This window comes from Schistocerca serialis, chromosome 3 (assembly GCF_023864345.2).
Source record: "Schistocerca serialis cubense isolate TAMUIC-IGC-003099 chromosome 3, iqSchSeri2.2, whole genome shotgun sequence".
NCBI lineage: Eukaryota > Metazoa > Arthropoda > Insecta > Orthoptera > Acrididae > Schistocerca > Schistocerca serialis.
The window spans coordinates 72470568-72492540 of record NC_064640.1 but is presented as its reverse complement, the minus strand read 5'-3'; the positions used below and the strand labels follow the sequence as shown (position 1 = coordinate 72492540).

Below are 21973 nucleotides of genomic sequence, written 5' to 3'. Positions count from 1 at the left end.
TTCTCTGGTACAGTTACATTCCATCCTGGATTATCCATTGCTTTATTTTTATTATTATTATTATTATTATTATTTGGGTTGAAGGGGGCACTCAACATCATGGTCATCAGCACCCTGAGGAAAAGTCAGCAGCAAAATCTCATGGGTGAGGGCGAGGGCTGTCCCCACATGCAGAGCAGTTTATAATGTATTAAATGAAGTCTGCCTCCCTTACCCATCAGTTTAGGGATGAGGCCAGACAGTTCACAAGATTTCACCACCAGTATAACACTGGTATCGGCATCTACGAGAATGGTGGGCAGATCTCCAGCAAGACTGAGGGCTGCCCTACTATCAGTATATACAAGGTGCGACAATATAGTAATGAGACTAATTTTCTTTGCAAGATGTGGCAACCCTGCAGGCTTGTCTAGGCAAAATATCTTTGACATTGGTCTATAAGCTGCTTCAAGTCCCAGCGGCACATAGATGCAACTGCTCAGTCGTGAGTTGTGCTGTAATAAGTTAACACGTGTTTGTGTCTCTTGTCGTGGAAATGGAACCGCATAATATTGCAAAATGGTATGCCATTTCTTTTTGCGTTAAATTGGGTGAAAATGCGACGACAACTTACGGTAAGCTTCAGAAGGCTTTAGGAGAGGAGGTTATGTCAAGAGCTCAAGTTTTTTGTTGGCATAAAATGTTTAGTGAAGGCAGAACGAATGTTTAAGACGAAGACCGCAGTGGACGACCATCAACCTCACGGACGGATGTCAACTTTTCCAGGGTGCGTGAACTCGTACGATCTGATTGAAGATTATCCGTGAAAATGATTGCAGAAGAACTGAACATCAATCGAGAAACGGTTCGTCTAATAGTAACTGAAGATCTTGGTATGAGAAAGATTTGTGCAAAAATGGTCCCCAAAAATCTCACACCACAGCAGCGAGAAACACAGAAAAATGTTGTAGCCGATCTATTAGAGCAAACTGAAATCAATCCAGAATTGTTGACCCATGTTATCACTAGTTATGAAAGTAGTTGCCGCCCCCCCCCCCCCCCCTCCAGTACGACCCAGAGACAAAATGCCAAATTTCCCAATGGTGCTCAAAGGGATCACCCAGACCAAAAAAAGCTCACATGTCAAAGTCAAAAGTGAAATGCATGCTTGTGTGCTTCTTTGATTCCACAGGAATTCTTCATAAAGAGTGGGTACCTCCTGGACAAACAGTTAACCAATATTACTGCAAAGAAATTTTAGAAAGACTTCATAAAAGAGTTTTTCGTGTCCATGCCAACATTGCTGATAATTGGATTCTGCATCACGATACTGCTCTGTCAGTACAGCAATTTTTAACCTCAAAACAATTTTCAGTACTAACACAGCCACCTTATTCACCAGATATCGCTCCGTGCGACTTTTTTTTTCTATTTCCAAGAGTCAAAACGGCGGTCAAGGGACACCATTTTCAAACACAAGATGTTCAAAAAGCTGTGACGAGGGTCTTTGAAGATATCACAGAAGATGACTTCCTGAAATGTTACCATCAATGGCAGAAGTGCTGGAAAAAGTGTGTGCAATCAGAACTACTTTGAAGGAGACAAAACTAAACTTGACTAAAATGGTAAGCAACATTTTTTTTCACATCAGTCTCATTACTTTATTATCGCACCTCGTAGAACACACATGGACACAATATGTTGAACGGTAAGCAGCACGCCACAAACTTCACAGAGTGGTGGATCCTCCTGCCGGAGTAGGAAGCCATTGAGTTAAAGGGCTATGCCTGATGTGCAGTCTGGTAAGCAGAACCTCCTTCCAGCGGTGAGGCTGACATGAAATCCGCCAAGCCTTTGTGGTCGATTTGAGCGACTGTAGTTTGTTGTCTGTCACCTGCAACCATTCAGTCTCCCACTGCCACATGATGCGATCTGTCAGAAAATAAGATGATGGCATGCAACGGGGACATTGATGGACAGCACTATCTCAACATGCTTCCCTGGCGACTTTGTCGGCCATGTCATTGCCCTGTATCCCACTGTGGTCAGGTACCCAGCAAAAGATCACCACCTTGCCATGGTGTTGGAGCTGCTGTTAAGTAACCAGGGGTGAGCTGAATCAGCAGGTCTACTGGATACATTTGGTTAAGTGCTTGCAATGCGCTAAGAGACTCAGAACAGATGAGAAACCTTGAACAGTGATGTCTGTGAACCCTCTGCAGTGCCATCAGAATGCCATACAACTCTGCATCATGATTTGTAAATTGTTCTGGAAGATGCACTTTAAAAACTCTGTCAGGGAAAACAACAGAACAACCAAAAGCATTATCCTGCTGGGATTCATCTGTATAAATAACAATAAAACTGTGGTACATACTTAAAATAGACGAAAACAAAGTCGTAAAAACAAAACCTGGAGTACAAGTTTTCTAGTACTGTGTCAAGTTTAAAATCACTTTGGGCCTCTGAAGATGCCATCCCTGCATGTGTAGTTTGATGCCCGAGAGATCCAGATCCTTGAGACAATCTGTAGCACGTATACCAAATGGCTTGGTCACTTGTGGCCAATTCCTGAACAGTCGTTCAGAGCTGGGTTGGACCAATGAACTAAATGCCAATGACTGAGGCGACACAGTTTTTCAGAGCCTGTCGAGCCAAAAGGATACGTCACCAAATCCTGAGTGGTAGTTCACCAGCCTCTGCACACACACTCTGAACGGAACTGGTCCGAAAGGCTCCAGGCGATATCCAAATGCCCTCATGATGGACAGCGTCTAACAGCCTGAGGTAGGAAGGACAGGCTGATCCGTAGACCACACTGTCATAATCTAAGCCAGAGTGAACAAATGCCCTATAAAACTGCAGGAGGCGGGACCTGTCAGCTCTCCATGTTTTTCCACTAACGCATTTCAAAATATTCAATGACTGGAAGCCCTTTGTTCGTAGGTCTTTCAGGTGTGGGAGCCAAGTTAATTTTGAGTCAAATAATAAACCCTCTTGAAAACTTAAAATACTGTCCCCCCATTGTGACCACTGGTTGGTTAAAACCCCGACGAGCACAGTTTCATTTGACACATGTAGTCTCCTCTGGTGAGAACCAAAAACCAGTTGCCCAGGACCAGGTTTCCAACCTCTTAATGGTCAGCTGTAGCTGCCTCGTCATCGTCGTAAAATCAGAGGAAGAGAAGAAGATTGCAAAGTCATCTACAAACAAAGAGCATTTGACAGGGCTCCTGACTGCAGAGAAAATGCCATTTATAGCAATGGCATGTGACACTGAACACTGCCCTGGGGCACCCCCCATTCTCCTAAACATAGCAATATGACATGGCATTGCCAACACGATACCAAACACGTCCGTCCTTGAGAAAGGATTTGAACAGAAGCGGCAGATGGCCATGTAGTCCCCATTCATGAAGTTGGCAAAGGATGCTGTACGTCCAAGTAGTGACATATGCTTTTTCGAGGTCAAAAAATTCACAAATCAAATGGTTTCGGTGTAAGAAGGACTGCTGTATCACTGTCTCCAGTAGAACTAAGTTGTCAAGGGTGAAACAGTAGTGCCTGAAACCGCACTGGGAGTGGCTCAGGTGACTTCAGGATTCGAGCAGCCAGACAAGGTGATGGTTGGCCATGCGTTCAAGGGTCTTACCCATACAAATGGTAAGAGCGATACGCCAATAACTGTTAGGGGTGCTATGGTCCTCACCTGGTTTCCAGAATGGAATTAATATTGCCCCCTTCCAAGTTTTGGGGTCTGTCCATCAAAACAGATTTGATTGAAACAAGAGAGGAGCTGTCCTTTCACATCAGGGCACAGATGATGAAGCATGGCATAATGGATCTCATCAGGTCCTGGAGCAGTGTGTCTGGCTGCAGACAAAGCTGATTCCAGTTCCCGCATGGATAACAAAAGGTTGTTGTAGACGTCCTCATTATGCAAGAAGAAATTGAGCTTCCTCATCTCTGCAGTCCTATGGAACACCTGAAAAGCAGGAGCTTGCCTGAATGACGTAGTAACATTGAAGACGTGTTCAGCTAAAGCCTGGGCCATGTCTCCTGGCCTGTCCACCAAGACCCCATTATTTGACAAGGCCATAAGGGGCATGTACTAACCTTGTCTGAAATCTGTCTTATTGATTGCCAAACTTGTGCAGTGGAAGTGGTCTGATTAATGGAAGTCGTGAATTCCCTCCACAAAGCCTTCTGACATTCTTTTATCACTCGCATCGCATGTGCTCTCACAGACCTGAAGGCATGAAGACTGGCTGTAGTTGTACAGTGTTTGAAGTTCTGCAGACATGTTCGTCTGGCCCTGATTGCCAATCGACATTCATTATTCCACCAAGGTACAGGCCATCATCTGAGGTGGTTACTAGACCTGTGGATGGACTCTGCAGCAGTCCGTTAGATCTCACAAGCGATACAGGCCACCACCTCCTGTGCACAATCCTTTTGTTCAAAATTGGCTGTTGACTGTACTGTAACCAATTTTCCCTTTGTATCATCCATCTGTGGTCTCTTGTTGGCCACCATCCTAGTTGAGTTGGTAGGCGGATCCACACTGGGAAGTGGTCACTAGAATGTAAATCTAGAGCCACTTCCCGCTGAACTGAGTCTGTAATACCTGGGGAACAAAAACAAAGGTCAATGGCTCAAAAAGATCCTGTAGCTGTGGAAAAGTGAGTCATATGACCCGCATTCAGAAGGCAGATATTCTCAGAATGGACGAGTCGCTCAATCATCCGAACCCTGGAGCAAGTGGTAGCCGAGCCCCACAGTGCATTGTGTGCATTGAAATCCCCCCCCCCCCCCCCCCCCACAAGGAGAAATGGGTGTGGGAGTGCCCGGAAGAGTTCTGCCAGTGGATCTGCATCCAAAGCATCATTATGGGGCAGGCACAAAGAACACACTGTGATATTAAAGGGTGTGAGAACTTTCACAGCAATTTCTTGCATGGTCATAGTAAGAGGGACAGGAAAGGAGTGGCATCTGTCATCAAGGAAAATAGCCACTCCCCAATGTGCTATAGAAGTGTATAAAGGAGGTAAGATCATTGCCCTGTGAAGTAGCTAAGAAAGCAAACAACATTAAGTTTACACATGCACCTTGTTTTAAAGTGACAGGCATGGGACAATCCTGTCAGTTTACAGTCTATGAGAAGGCCCAAAATCAAGATCTACAACTACCTCAGGGTGTTGGTTTCCAAGTAGAGCTCTGGCTTTAGACTGACCAGAGCGAAACAAGAAAAATCCATGACCCGTGTTTTAGCACATAACAACTGAAAGCCAAGGTACATAGCCCAAGAAGCAGCTTTTTATAAGTAGTACTGCTTCTTTGAATTGACTAATAAGCTAAGGCCACAAACTGGAGGCTATAGCAAATGCAGAAGTCATCAACATAAAGTATGAGAGTGACTACCAGTCCTGCAAGTCTACTGATGGCTGTGAAAAGAGTAACACTCAACACTGATCGCTGAAGGGCATTGATCTCTTGGACATGTGGGAAAGTGAAGCACACACCGACTAATCCAAAATAGTCAAGGTGACAAAAAGTTGTAGATAAAAATTGGTAAAGCACCACAGAAACCCCAATTGTGAAGTGTAATTAAAGAGTGGTGACTACAAACAGTACCATATGCTTTATGCAAATTGAAAAGCAGAGTGATAAGGAGTTAACACTTAGAAAAGGTCTGTAGAATGGCTGTTTTCAACCAGGCCATGTGGATCACCCTCTCAGAAGCCTTCTGTGGACAAAAGACCTCGTGATTCAAGAATCCAGAACGATTGACGGGTCACCACCATAGAGGAAATTTGCATAGCCCATTTGCAAGACCGATTGTATAGAGGAGTTAGTGGAAATTAGGTTTTGGTGTGAGGTGTTGGGATTAGAATGATGGTGGTGTCCCGCCACTAGGAGAAGAATTTACCTCCACGTGAGATATAACTGAAAACTATCAGAAGGTAATGTTCATGATACATGTTTGTTTGTCAATTGAGGCAGGACCTGGGGCTATGTTGCAGAATAAGTCAAGGGCTGTAAACAATTCCCGTATGTTCAAAGGTTTGTTATATGGCTCGAGAGCAGTTTTGAGTACAAGATACACAGACTCACTGTTTACATTCTTGGAAAGTGGGAGGTTCAAAAGTAGATGCTGACACCATCAAACAGGTTGAGAAACATTTGGCAAGGACATTGGGATCGGTAGACACACTTCCCTTATGTAAGAAAACAGCAACGGTCTTCAGCTGCTGGTGGCCTAGCAGACCATACAGCTTATCCCACATCTGAGAGGAAGATCTGTGCACTGCCAAAGAGGAGACATAAAATTGCCGTTGTTGTGTACCAGGCTTGAGAAACACACAAGCTCTACTGCAAGAGGCCACCAGCAGACAAGTACAACCACTTGCCTGGTGCCATGCCATGTCCAATAACGCGTCCTACTCATCCACTGATAGTGTTGCTAGCTGCCAAAGATAGCATTGTCAACTGCGGACTATTTTACTTCTACCTAGTACTGACGAGGATGAAGATTCTTCAGTCAAAAGGCAGAAAAATGACGCTCCACATACAGATCCGTTACGATCCTGCAGTCTGACAACACAGTTCAGTTCCTGCAGCCAACTCAGTACAGTGCCTGCAGTTACACTGCAGAGCATATTTCCATGATTTCCATTCAAAGTCTACATTTCAACTTAACAGTCACTATTTATGGATAACCAGGACAGTTAAAAAAGTGTCTGCATAATTACTTTGAGTCATGGTGACAATATCATAGACAGCCAAGAGATAGCAAAATTTCACTGTATTAGGTATAAGGCATCAGGTGCGATGCATGGAACTGTTACAATAGTTAAGTAAAACTTTGTAATACACTTTTTATAAATGTTATTGTTATTTTTTATTGTGTTGCCACACTTTTGTTCTAGTGCCACCCCGTCAAGCAAGTGTTTAATTAGTGATAGTACTAAAGTGCACACATTTTATTTAACTGTAACATATTACGTAAATTGAGGGTGGAGGGGAGAGAGAAGAAAGGGAAGGAACTATTGATGTCAGCTGCATCAAGTGCCCGCGTTGTTGTGATAAAGACTGCATCCAGGTGGCACAATAGTTAACACAACTGCCTAGTAAGCAGGACATCCCAGGTTCGAATCCCGGTCTGGCACACATTTTCACTTGTTGTTGACGCCAATTCTGAATTAAGTCCCGATAAAGCTGGCACTGATAGTTCCTTCTCTTCCCTTTCCTTTCTCCCCCCTCCACCTCCAGTTTACATAATATGTATCACAGCTGTGGATTGCACATGGTGTCTGTTCTTTCGGACATGTCCAAGAGAACAAACACAATGTATACATATATAATTGATTCGCCTCAATGGGCAAAGAATCCATCACCTTCAGTGTGGATGCACAATAATGTTTGACCTCCTGCATGAATCTCAAAGTACCAAGCATGGAGGACACAGACGGGCTCTGCAGATAGGTGGTGTTACGTGGGAATGTGGGTCTGCCAACATGCATGCCAAGGTAGTCTGTGCAACTGCGATAAGTACTGGGTCCAGGTGGCGCAGTGGTTAAAGCAACTGCCTAGTAAGCAGGAGATCCCAGGTTTGAATCCCAGACCAGCACCATTTTCACTCATGCTGCTGATTCTGCATAAAGTCCCAAGGCACCCAACATCTATAGTTGCCTCCCTTTCATTTCTTCCCCCCCTCCAACTACAATTTACATAATATGTATCACAGCTGTGTACTCCGTGTGGTATCTGTTCTTTCAGACATGTCCAGGAGAACACACATGACGCTTTCATTTATTAACTGTAACAGTAAATGTCTTCTCCCAACACCGACATTTGGGCTCAATCGTAATATTCAGTACAAAATTCCAACAGCCACCATTCTTTCTTCCTTTTCTTGTTAAAATATGAACCCTTGCATATAGCTGCTGGAAGGTAATGAGGTTGACCAATGAGGGCTATCATATTGTTGAAGAGTATCTCATTGATCCTCGATTATCATCACAATTTATTCAGACCACCATGTGATAGGCCACCACCAGCAAAGACTCATGGGGAGGGACACCAATGTTTCAGCAGCATAGATGATTGCAACAGACATCTCTGAGGATATCATCAATGGTTCCTGAAATAAAAGGGGGGGGGGGGGGGGGGGAGGGACTATCAAGGTGGTGATGGAGGTCTGTATCTGCAGCTCGCCCTTTGAAGTGCCCAGCATGGTGACCAGTATGTTGAATGGTGACGTTAAGTTGGGACCACTGGAAAGTGGTCCTGTCATACAGATTGTTTTGCACATATCATTTTATCGAATTCACTGGTCAAGAAAATACTGTGAGCCGCAAAAAATGGGTATGGGTTGCATTGTTGAGATAACACAGGCTGAAATCAGAAAGTAGTTTCTCTAATCAGAAGACCCCTTTCCACACTTCCCGATACTTCTACACAGGATATTATGTGCACTGAAATCTCCAAGCAGATGGAAGGGTGAGGGGAGTTGCTGCATCGATTGGATCATCTTTGGATACACTATTTGCCTATCAGGAGGTGTGTAAATATTACACAGGGTGACGGAGGTTACCTGAACCCACAGATCTATCAAATTTGACTGTGTAGACACACCCATTCACTACAAACATCAATGTGAATGAGAGTACAGACCCCCTCCTACCCCGAAAATCTCGGGAGGTTGGCACAGTTTACACAGCAGGCACGGTAATGAAACATCCTGGCAGATTAAAACTGTGTGCCGGACCGAGACTTGAACTCGGGACCTTAGCCTTTTGCAGGAAAGTGCTCTACTAACTGAGCTACCCAAGCACGACTCACGCCCCAGCCTCACAGCTTTACTTCTGCCAGTATCTCGTCTCCTACCTTCCAAACTTTACAGAAGCTCTCCTGCGAACCTTGCAGAACTAGCACTCCTGAAAGAAAGGATATTGCGGAGACATGGCTTAGCCGCAGCCTGGGGGATGTTTCCAGAATGAGATTTTCACTCTGCATCGGAGTGTGCACTGATATGAAACTTCCTGGCAGATTAAAACTGTGTGCCAGACAGACTCAAACTTAGGACCTTTGCCTTTCGCCGGCAAGTGCTCTACCACTACAACACTTTGTATGATAGTTGCATTTGCCATTGTAGATGATTGTGTCAACAGTACTTGTTATGCTCTGCATACCTTTAGAGGTCTTAGAAGTAGGTTTTTCTGTTGGTGAAGCAAATTATTTTATGGAGGTGGGGGCTGTATTGCCAAAAATGACTTCATTCCCTCAGGGTACTGTACACATTTCATGACAATGATCTCCTGGATTTTCTTCTCACAAATAAATACCACACATTCTAGACTCCATGTAATATGACTGTTACAACAAATGACATATACACACAAAGCTATACATAGGGTACCTCATTCATGCACAGTAAACCACTTCTACCACATGCAGCCTGGCCTGTACACAGCATGTTAGTATGCCCCGACCTTTGGCTCTTTAAACAGCACATGGGGTTGGCAATGTAAGGTCAAGAATTTCAGGTGAATGAAGCCAGCATAATTGTACTTCAGGAATCTGGGTACATTAAATGTAGGTATGAATGTTCTGTTCTTCTGTAGTTCTCTATGAACCTCTCTCATGATATTATTTATTGACTACACCTTGCTTACATTCCTGAAACAACTCATTTGTATTCAAATGCATAAGGTCCCTGCAGCTAACAATTCCTTTGTTGGAGTCCAATGCTGTGTGTAGCTCCTGGTGATTGGCTACTCACAAAGTGTATTACCATTTAGCAACTTTTCTCCTTGGGAAACTTTTGCTGTTCCACAGAGGCCCAATGTGCAGCCAGAGAAAAACATCAACTGAGACAGTGGCTGCATGCAATCCTGATGGTCAAGTTCCCCATTCTCCAACAATGTTACAATCTTATACCTTGCAATGATCCACTGAAGCAGGTCCAGAGGATGGTGCCAGAGAACTAGCTGTGCTCACCAATCCTCAGCTCAGGAACTCTGGGTTCACCAGACCGGTATCCACCATTACTGGCTTGGCCTCTGATGGGAGTATACAGGATAATTAAAGAGATTAGGCTTGCTGTACAGATACAGGATTAGTACAGGGGCCCATAGTCATAAAACACACAATTACATAAGAGCTGTGAGCTCCTTGTATAGATGAAGCTGTTGGTATGTTCAAGAAAGAATAAACAAATCATGTTTTTCATTTTGCTTGGTTCTGCTTTCTATTCCACAGAGGATATTTTTGTATAAATGCCTCTCCCCCTCATAACCCATGGAAAATGAAGTAGTGTTACTTCATCAAATCTTGAACATTAGTAATTACATTTCTGGCAGTTCTTTTAAATAAGAAATGAAGAAAATATACTTTTCATGTTAAACAGGCTGCTGTTTAGTTTTTGACATGTCTAATGATCACTGGTATGTCACTTAGTGAATAAGAAAGTCTTAGGTAAGAAATATGGTTTAATAAAATGAAAAATGCCTATCAAACATTATTTTCAGTTACTGACCTTTCTGACAAATGTGTAGTGGTCTGTGAAGGTGAGATCTAAAATGACAACAGTATGCTACACAGAAGCGCTTAATCTGGATGGAACCCAACAGTGCTGATGGCAACATTCACCGTCTTTGAGAAATGTCATCTTCCCATTACTCAAGTATTTCTAAAACAAAATAAGGACAAAATTAATATTGTATCTACAGTAAATAAAATGACATTCAAAATTAAACTTTTAAATAAGTACGAGGAGCCGTGCAGATTAAAACTATGAGCCGGACTAGGACTTTACCCCTGAACCTCGACTTTTGCAGGCAATGCTCTTTATCAACTGAGTTATGCAGGCATGACTCAAGATTTGCCCTCACAGCTTCACTTCTAGCAGTACATCTCCTATATTCCAAATTCACAGATATCCTGCATACAATGCAGAATTAGCACTCCTGGAAGAAAGGATATTATGGAGAACTGGCTTCATCACAGCCCAGGGGATTTTCCCCATTCACTCTGTAGCAAAGTGTGTGCTGTTCTGACCATACACTATTAAGTTAGGTAACTGATGAAACCCAGTGCACCACATTACAAACAAAAGTTCTTTCCTAAACACAAGTCCACGTGTAGTTCACATAATCTCTCAAAAACACTGCTTCCAATGCTGCTTAGCATATCTGCAATATTTCTGTTCAAGTCTCTTTCACAATCATCTAACAAAAATGCACTATAGAAGTTGTGGAGGAAATATCTTTGAAACATGATTCTGAATTTCATGATGGCTTCAAACTTTTCATTGATCATAAATTGGGAGTTTCACAGGGAACAGGAGAAAGAAGCCCTGCCCCACACACAGTATGGTGCAGTAGCAGTTAAGATGGTGTAAACTAGCTTGCTTCCAGCAATGCACCCACTATATCTATGGTTTGTGCATCTTCTAAGCTATCTTCTTTGAATGTGAATAGTGAGCTTTGTTTTCAGAGAGATGCTCATTTGTAGTATCTACTTCAATAATAATAGCAAAGACCATACATACACAGTGCATTGAATAGAAACACTGCATTCAACAACGACTCCTACAGTGTTATTGTATACAGTATTGACTGATTACCAACACTGGCAGTTGCTGGAAATAAAACATTTGTGGCCAGAAATTTTCTGAATTCTAGGGAGCCAAGTGCTCCAGAAAAATATTAGTTTTTTTTTAAATGAACACACCATCATTTGACTGTATTGTTATTTATTTAATTAATTATGACCCAGGTTTCAGCCTTTTATGCCATTTTCAAGTGATTGAGTTTATGTCAGTAACGTATATTGCAGGACATCAAGCTCAAAATTGGCCAATTTTGAGCATGACGTCCTGCAACATAAGTTAATGAGAAACTAAATCACTTGAAACCGGCACAAAAGGCTGAAACCTGGGTCGTAATTAAATGAGCAATAATACAGCCAAATAGCAGTTTGTTCATTTAAACATTATTGTATGACTGTTGCTCAGTAACATCGAAAAAATATTAGCTACAGGTTGTACAATTCCTATGCGAGATAACCAATGGAGGCAGCAAAAACATTACCATCTCCACTGAATATGAGCTCTCTAGATTTACCAGACAGTTTTCAGAAACAAATTTCACCTTTCTACCGAACCTTCACATTTCAAACTCTCTGTGGATCTCTTAAGCTTTCATATTGACAATACCAACTTATGATCCTAGAAGTAAATTTCTAAATTCATTCAATGGCTGCTGTCACACATGCTTGACAAGAACCCCAAAAACCTAGAGCACAACTACAGAATTAGGTGCACTGCACTCACTCAGAACCCTTGCCATCAAATTATCTATAGTCTGTTCACAAAGAGAGAAACAATAGCTCCCTAGTTTTAGATCAGCAGAACTGTGTCAGCTTTGACTCATTCGTGTTTTGCGCCCAGCCGCTGTCAACCTCAGATATTTAATACCAAAGGAGAGAAGGAAAGACCACGAGTTTAATGTCCTGTTGATATTGAGGTCATTAAAGGCAGAATCAAATATGGAACTTCGCATATGCACCCACTTTGAAGTACCCATTGTTGTGCCCTGTTATGTTGTGTTCCAAATTAATACATCTTGTGATGAAATGGTTCATGGCCCAACATAGGCAACACCAAATACTCCTTCACTCCTCGGAGACAAGCAGGGAGTCATACTTTCCAGAGTGGAGCTAGAAACATAACAATCTCACTTAATGTTGCGACCAGGAGAGCAATAAAGAGCAAGCTTCAGCTCTGAGAAGAATCTTGGGGAATCACTGGAAACTCCAGAAAAAAAATAAGTAAATTTCAGTTCAATTTTTTCAGTTTGACAGTGCTTTGAAATTGCATTCCTTTTAAATCACTTTAAAACAGGCCATTTAATTTGTGTGTGTAAAAGCACTGTTGTTATTTAGGAGCTCCTGGTACTGTCTCCCTTACAATGAGAGGTCCCCAGGGGTAGGACTGACTTTTTGAAACCAAACATGGTTGTGTAGGTTAGGGTCCCAAGTACTGTTTTATATTCAACAATCATTTAACCAGGTGGTCTCTTATTTGTGGCTAATTAACAGAAAAGAATTTCCCGTGATCCACTACATGACTTAGGCTGCAATAGCAAATTTCATTTTTGAAACCCCACTGAAATGTAGTGATTTAGGTTTTTGGCTGGTAAGATGAATGTAGTGGGTAGGTATGCTAAAGTTCAATCATGTCTCTTTTTGTTTTTACATCTTTATAGGAATGACTGTCGTAATTATTTTTATTCAATAAATTGGGGGCTGTAAGGTGTGACACCTGGGACCACAAACTACACAACTCAGCTTTACACATGTTAATAAATGTCAAAATTTCAAACATTCTATTTAATTACCATAATGTAAGTTTTACCACTGGCTCTTTTTAATTCTGAATTGCCTTATGAGAACTTATGTGGAATTAGTAGCTACCAGCACCATCATCCAACATGAAACCAACAGTTTTGATTTTGCAAATTGTGTACACTTTTGTTACAACCTATCTCAGTTCTTACTTTTATAGACAACAATATGTAGCAGATGATGACTTATATGGTGCCCACTAGATGGCTCTGTCAACACCGCTTGGAGCATAAATTGATGCATGCGCAAGTGCTGTGCCAGCACTGTGCATGGTCCTTAACACCTTGACAGCCTCTGAGCGGTGAGTCAGTAGGTGGGGTTTGCTTCCTCTGCTCCCTACATCCCCCTGAGAATTTGTTCATCTCCTTGCAAACACACTATAAGTCGCCCATTTCCTTTCTCTACTGTGATTTAGTATGTAACCCAATTTCATGTAAGTTCCTAGTATTACCACTAGGCCTACATGTTCAAATGGTGTGACAAGTTCCAGAAGTTTAGTACTGTCTTGTAATCTACATCTATATACAAATACTCCACAAACCACCATACGGTGCATGGCAGAGGGTACTTTTTACTACTATTAGTCATTCTCTTGTTCCACTCACAAATGGAGCAGGGGAAAAAAAAAACGACTGTCTAAAAGCCCACATACGAGCCCTAATTTTTCGCATCTTATCTTCATGCTCCTTATGCAAAATGTTTGTTGGAGACAGTAGGATCACTCTGCAGCTGGCCACAAATGCTACTTCTCTAAATCTGCACAACAGTGCCTTTTGGAAAGAGCCTAGTCTTCCCTCGAGGGATTCCCATTTGAGTTCACAAAGCTTCTCAAAAATACTTGTATACTGATCAAACCTACCTGTAACAAATCCAGAAACTCGCCTCTGAATTGCTTCAATGTTGTCCTTTAATCTGACATGGCGGGGATCCAAAACACTCAATCAGCACTCAAGAAGGGCTTGCTCTAGTGCTCTATAGCCACCTCCATTATGGATGGCTACACTTTCCCAAAATTCTCCCAATAAAACAAAGTCAAGCACTGCCTTCCCTACCATCAACCTCATGTGCTCACACCATTTCATATCACATTGCAACAATAGCCTAGATATTCAATCTAAGTGACTGTGTCGAGCTGCACTCTACTAATGCTGTATTCAAATGATGCAAGATTGTTTATCCTACTCATCCACATTAACTTACATTTTTCTACATTTATAGCACTCTGCCATTTATGACGCCAATTACAAACTTTGTCCAAGTCATCTTTGTGCACACCACAGCGTAATCATCAAATAGCCATAAATTGCTTCTCAGCCCGTCCATCAGGTCATTTCTGTACATGGAAAACAAAAGCGGTTCTACTACACTTCCCTGGGGCACTCCTGATGGTACCCTTGTCTCCAACTTGCTGTTGAAAACCACGTACTGGTTTCTATTACGAAAAAAGTCTTCGAGTCATTCTCATATCTTAGAACCTAAACCTTATGCTGTGACATCCATAAACAGCCTGCAATGGGGCATATTGGTCTGTAATTATGTGGGTCAATTCTTTTACCTTTCTTATATACAGGAGTCACCAGCACTTTTTTCCCATTCACTTTTGTCTTTTCACTGCACGAGAGATTCATGATAAATGTAGATTAAGAGAGGCATCAATGTCATAGAGTTCTCTGTGTAAAACCAAACTGGGCACCTATCTAGAACTGTTGACTTATTTGTTTCCAACACTTTCAGTCACTTCTCTACACCACAGATACCAATTTCTACGTCCTCCATGTGGGAGTCGGTACAACAGGCAATTTTGCCAGTCAACGTTTGCATGCTCCTTTTTGAAGAGTGCAACACTCTCAGTTCCCTCAGCATTTTCTAAATTTGATTATTAAACTACAGAGGGTCCTTTCCAACTTCAACCTACTTACTTTGCAGTTTAAACTTTGTCCATGGTCCCTCTACATCAGTCATAATGGAGCTAAACAATATCCATTCACTGTCTAAGTGGGGTGCTAACATGTGCTTTCTGCTTTTTGTAGCATAAACTCTCTCCTGGCCTTCTTGACAGCTTTATTAACTTTAGTACCATTGTCACTATGATGACATCAAGTTCACTAATTCCTGTTTCTATACTGACAGTGTTTATGTAAGGCCTGTTTATAGCTAGGTCTAAAATATTTCCATTGTGTGTGGGTTGTCTAACTAGTTTCTCAATGCAGTTTTTGGAAAACATGTTCAGAAATACTTCACAAGACTGTCTATATCACCTAAACTGAATCTGTAAACATTTCCATCTATACTTGGTAAGTTAAAGTCACCTTCAACTAATATTGCATTATCTGGGTATCTCTGCAATGCTAACCGTAGACTTTCTTCGAATGACTCTTAGAACTGCCACAACAGAATAGGGTGACCCATAAAAAAATCCATACTTGATTTCACCTAGACCTGCTATATGCGGCTAGATAGCTACTGTCACACTCAAATAATTCGACCTTAACAGGGATAATATTTTTTGTCAACTGCAATGAACACACCCTCTCCTATGGTATCTAATGTCTTTCCAATATATGTTCCATGAATCACTACATACCTCAGAGCTTTCTACTTCGGGTTTCAGCCGCCTCTCAGTCCCAAGAATAATAGAGAGAGAGAGAGAGAGAGAGAGAGAGAGAGAGAGAGAGAGAGAGAGAGAGAGAGAGAGAGAGAGATTCCCTGGAGGGCAGTAAATTTGGGAGGTTTGTGGTTTGTTATGCATACTTTGAAAATTTACTGTTAAAATTTTGACCTTCTAAACCTGTGTAGATGTACATCATCTGATTTTGTTCTTTGTGTGTTGACTGGTGAGCATTCATCACAAGACTTCAAATTCTCGCCTTGCCTTAAAAAAAAAAAACCACCCATGTTCGTTCCACAAGTTCTCAGACTGACGCCTGACTGTCTGTGACCGATCGTTACTGCCCATCCAAAACAAATAAATAAATGATTGCTGAGCAAATATACATGTGACTACTACAAAAGTTATATCAGGTTTTCCCTCAATCTTATGTCCATTACCTCGCCCTTGCCCACACACGGGAGTGAACTACTATTTAGCAAATCACAACAAAATTCAAATATGTCATTCTGCATTTACTTATGAACTTCCAGTGACTATTTTTCTGTAGATAATACCATGGTCAGTGAACAATACTGATTAGTTCTGCAGATACTAACAAACTGTTTGTTTATGCTGAGAGCACATTGGACCCAGTAGCTTTCTAGAGGCAAGGAGAGTTCCTGTCATATATGCCTCTTAATACTGTCATAAGAGCATGGGAAGTTTGTTCTCTAGCATTGTCCAGCATTAAATAAGCATGGTTTCTGTTATTTCTCTGGGGAAAAATGCTGTAGTTATATCATTCACCTGTTTTCACATAATACAGGGGCTCTTGATGTAGATGATTATGAATTTCAGAACTCTTACATTTATTGTCTGAGAGTCCACATAACCCAATAAAAGCAACCATGCTTCATCAGAAAAAACAGCATTTTAGAATCAATCTCTCCCACATGCACAGATTGCAATAGCCAGTTATTGTACTGGTGGCAAGCAACAGTCTCTACCAATACTTTCTAAGATTTCAATTTGCATTTGTGCACAGGTTTGGGAGCAGATGCTGCTGAAACTAGTCTTAAGTGTCTACACAACACAGGACACTGTGCTTCCAGAGTATATGAAACTGCCTTAATTATACAGTGGTAACATTAGTTTTGTTGGTGATTGACTTTTCTATATGAAGCTTTCAATATTGCTTCAGCTTTCAAAGAAACTGTCAGCTTTCCACCCAATCTACAGCTTGGGCTACTCTACAGATCAGCATACCACTAACATTTCATATTCACACTTGATGGCTTTATCAACCGCAGCCAAATTGTCATCTTTCAACCTAAACTATATCTTAAGCTATGCTACAGATCAGTCTCTCGCCACAAACAACATCAGAAAAAATACAGAGAAATAATTGTTCTGTTCTCTTACTGTTTACACATGTATATCACACAGCACAAAATAATTATGTCACAGCTGACATCCAGTAACGATTGTTCAGTTGAGATTTGCCCCAGCTGTTTTGAGTGTTGTTTTTAAGCAGTTCTGCTGCTGTTTCCTTCATCCTTTCTCCCCCCCCCCCCCTTCTTACCACAAAAACTCAAACTTAATGCAAGTCTCTCCACTACTCCCACCCTGCCTGCCAGATACTGGGTACTCCCTTGTGCTCTTGCACTTAACCACCTGACTGCAAATTGTACATTGCGGAAGCCACAGTTCAGGTTTCTAAAGCATTTTTATACTGATAAGGCTATTTACAAATACTGAGAGAACATAATACAACAGATACATTTCAGGCCACAGGTACATTCTGAGATCCGTCAAAGATGTTCCACTGGACAAAATCACAAAATATTTAGAAGTAAATTAGAATATCATGGTGTCACAGGGACATCTGAAAAATGGTTCAAATACTATCTCTCAAAAAGGAATCAAATAGTGTCAACAAGAAAGTACGTTTCTACTAAAATATTGGTCATTATCCAACTGAAAAACACACGCTTCTCACAACCTTTCAAGACCCTTACTTTTTCTGTGCGTATTAATGACACTATGTCAGTAACATAACCAGATGCTAAGTTTGTTATAATTGTATGTCATACAAACTTTGTGATAAACAGCAAACAAACTATAATGTTAGAAACAACTATTAATGACATGTTTCTGGATATTATTAAATGTTTTCTACCTGATCTTTTCCCATTAAATCTCAAAAAGACACTGTAGCCTATACAGTTCAAAATTTTCAAGAGGTTTCCACCCAAGGTACATCCTACACCATTGATGAATATATTTACAGAACCAAATTAAATTCTTAATATTAGTATCTAATATTATTTAATGTGAAATTGACACCTACTTCATTGCAGTAATGTAATAAACGTAAATATTGAAAACCACTTGCAGTTTGATTCTGCATATTACACCTGCCCAATATGTGTGATGCATTACAGTCTACCATATACAAATTTACTGGCCTGTGACCACTTTGATTTTAACATTCAAATGATAATATACTCTTAACACATATTTGACAATCATTTCACTTATGATATGTGAAAGGAACATTAGCAGATAAGTTCTTGGGCCCTACTAGCCGATATTAGATATGAGTCACCATGTCTCACTGGATGCAGACTTCGAAACCAACGACCACAGTAATGGTGAGTTTGAATGGAAATCACTCTCCCCTAAGGATATAGTAGCTGAAGCCAGTAACTCAGAAACTTATGGCAGCTATGGCCTCTCCAACTTTATTGTGAAACAAATGGCCATCCCCTGTGCCACTTTATAAACTGGATGTTAGAGGAAAGTTCCTTTCCTCACTGCATAAAGCTAAGTGTAATTTTACCACTGCATAAAAAGGGAGATAGGGAATCACCACAAAATTACAGACGCATTGCCATAGACCCAGTACTATATAAAATCATTGAAGTAATAATGAAAAAGCAATGCAATGAATATTTCAAGAACAATCACCTCTTAAATCAGGTCCAGTATGGACTTTGTGAAGGTCAGTCCTTGGTTAACCCAGAGCAGGATATTGCTTTAGCTGTCTTTAACAGGATTTTAACATAAATAATATAGATGTGCCACACTGCTTGACCTAACAAAGGCCTTTGACAATATCACATAATATTCTTGTAAACAAACTTAAACAGTGTGGGATAACTGATAAGTGGTTGGCATTACTACAATTGTACTCGTTGAGTATGAAGCAAATAGTCAGGCTTTCTGACTGCTATAAGAGGAACGGCATAGGAATCAGTGCTTGGACCATTTTTGTTCACTGTTTATGTTAATGATCTGCCCAGACTGCTACCTTTGAAACCCGCAGTGTATGCAGATAGTACCATATTTATTATTTCTTATAATGACAAAAGTACTATGGAGGAAATGAATAACATTATTGCTGGTTTAGAGCAAATGAATTAAAATCAAACAGCTGTAACTGGGTTTTCACCTTTACACAAAACTGAACGTGTACACACACACACACACACACACACACACACACACACACACACACACACACACACACACACACACACAAGCTATTACATGCATGTAGGGTCTAAGAGCCAACACTATGCCAAATGTATTTCATTGAGTACAAAATAATTACTGTCCCAAGTCTATACACATTTTACATCCTTATGCACACCAAGAATAACTGGAATAAACAACACATGATTGAGTGGTCACTCACTCTAACAGAACTGGAACTCTCTGAATATTCTCCGGACTAGACTTAAAAAACTTTCTGCACACAGGCGGGTCTCTTTTCAACAAATTACCCAGTGGGAATAGGAAGTTAAATGCTAATAAGTTTAGAAAGATAATAGATTCGTAGCTGAAAGAAAAAGCTTTCTACACTGTTGATGAATTTTGTAAATAGAAACGTAGTGATCTATTAGTTTAATTATAAACATACAGCTTCCATCCTTATAATTCATAAAATAGTGTGACAACATTTTATAGGTAGTGTGGCCACATTTAGCCAATATAATTATAAAGTTGTTCAGTTGCGTGCTGTGCAATACAATCTGTATTTCAAAAGCACGGTGTCTTATGCAGCTTGAAAGCTGTCTTATGGGCTAATCAATTAATAAAAAGTTTGTTGTTCAGTCAGTGGTGAAACCAAATGGATTTGTACATATTTACGTTTACTGTGCACAACACGTGTCCAACATCATATAAATGATCATCTAGCTATAAATAACGTGACATGGCAAATGTGTACAGTGATAGCACTTCCTGTATAAACGAACGGGTCCTTTCATTAGTTAACCGCTGCTGGAAAACCAGTGTGCTCACTGACAGTCACAAGAGCACGAACAATTAAAAAAAAAATTGACAAAAGGGCAACTCTATCATCGACTTACAACACATAATAAGTAACTTCCTTATAACAATATTTACATTTGAGCACTCCCAGCAATCAGCTTTAACACGTGTAGTTGTCGTGTACCAAAGCCGGTATTACACGACTATCCGCTGCAAATGGTACTGGACTACTGGTCTAGCGCGACAGCCACCTAGCGGTAGAACTGGTGAAACTACGAAAATTAGCGATTATCCGCGCGCCGGAATCGAGAGCAGCCCTGCCACTGCCGTCAATCGGCGCATGCGCACTAGGCAGCGATAACTCGCGCAAGCGCAGAAGGGGTATTGTAGTGTTTTCTGCTTGTTATTTGCTACTGCTTGGTGGCTAGTAGCTCATTTCAGATTTACATGTTGGGAATTTTCCGCGTTGTTTTCATAAATGCAGAGAAAAAACTTTTTTTTGCCAGTAGACTATCTATTATACTAGCTGTTTGTGAAAGCATAATTTCTACTGATTACTTCGTATTCTAGAAATGAAATGGAGCAAAGAGGCGTTAAGCGTCTTAATTCAGGCATACAGCGAGAAAACGTGTACATGTGATACGTCGGCAATTGTTTCTTTCTGAGCAATATGCATATAACGCCACATGGTGATTTTCGATTTGTATCGTATTGCCTTAGCTTACGAAAGTTCATGTTTGTTTCGATTGCATCTCTTGTTTATTCAGCAGGCCGGCCACAGTGACCGAGCGGTTCTAGACGCTACAGTCTGGAACCGCGCGACCGCTACGGTCGCAGGTTCGAATCCTGCCTCGGGCATGGATGTGTGTGATGTCCTTGTGTTAGTTAGGTTTAAGTAGTTGTAAGTTCTAGGGGACTGATGACCTCAGAAGTTAAGTCCGATAGTGCTCAGAGCCCAATTTGTTTATTCAGCATGCCAGAAAAGAGAAACTGGCAGTGATTGCCTACAAAGTACGTACAGTTTCGCCCAGTGCGATAGACGAGGACTGAAAAACTCTGAGGAGCACTTATATACCGTATATTCAAAACTTGGAGGAAAAACACAAGTACACCTTTAAGTATTGGTCCTTTCAAGTGCTGCAAATTGCAGTGATACATCCACAACAACTTTTGAAATGGTGGGTTCTGCTATTCTGTGGCTAAAAGCCAGACTCTTAAAAGATTCCCCATTCGCCAGGAAACGTAATGTTACAACCATCCTGTAACATAACAGGGCGTTTACCGGTATTTTATCAGTGATCTTGGCTGATATGATCACAAAACGTATAAACATATAATTCTTACCTTCGGGAAGGTGAGATAGCCTCCCTCATGACTATGTCACACTTCCTGATTCCATCTTCTATCATAGACAGCAGCTTCTTGAAACTGGCCATGTCCAACCTAAGTTCCGAAATTCTTGCGAATCTTCGGGCCTCAGTTGTTTTGTTAACAGTGAATATATTTCCGTGCCTTCGTCCCTTCATTTCAGCCAGGGTCTAACCCAACAACGTCTGAGTTTTCGTTTTCATCGCGATTCTGCCCTAATTTGAAGATTTACTGTCACTGCCAGGGCATTAACTCTAAAAACAACTGGATCCTCCACGTGCAATATGCTGTATAAATGTAAATTTCGATATACGGTTCAAATGGGTCTGAGCGCTATGGGACTCAACT

At 41.1% G+C, this 21973-nt stretch overlaps 1 protein-coding gene across 2 annotated transcripts in view; it reads right to left on the bottom strand.

The window, feature by feature from the left end:
- Nucleotides 1-20570, bottom strand: part of LOC126469727 (MYG1 exonuclease) — a 29297-nt gene extending 8727 nt beyond the window's left edge. Inside the window, exons 1-2 of one of the 2 annotated variants that reach the window (XM_050096920.1) lie at nt 20393-20569; nt 10520-10672 (exon numbers count right to left, since the gene is read on the bottom strand). In XM_050096920.1, coding sequence (XP_049952877.1) covers nt 10520-10628 — 109 coding nt within the window. In that variant the 5' untranslated portion in view covers nt 10629-10672; nt 20393-20569. Of the gene's footprint in view, nt 1-10519; nt 10673-20392 lie in introns of both variants that reach the window. The other variant, XM_050096921.1, reaches the window with a different exon arrangement.
- Between the last annotated feature and the right edge of the window lie 1403 nt (nt 20571-21973).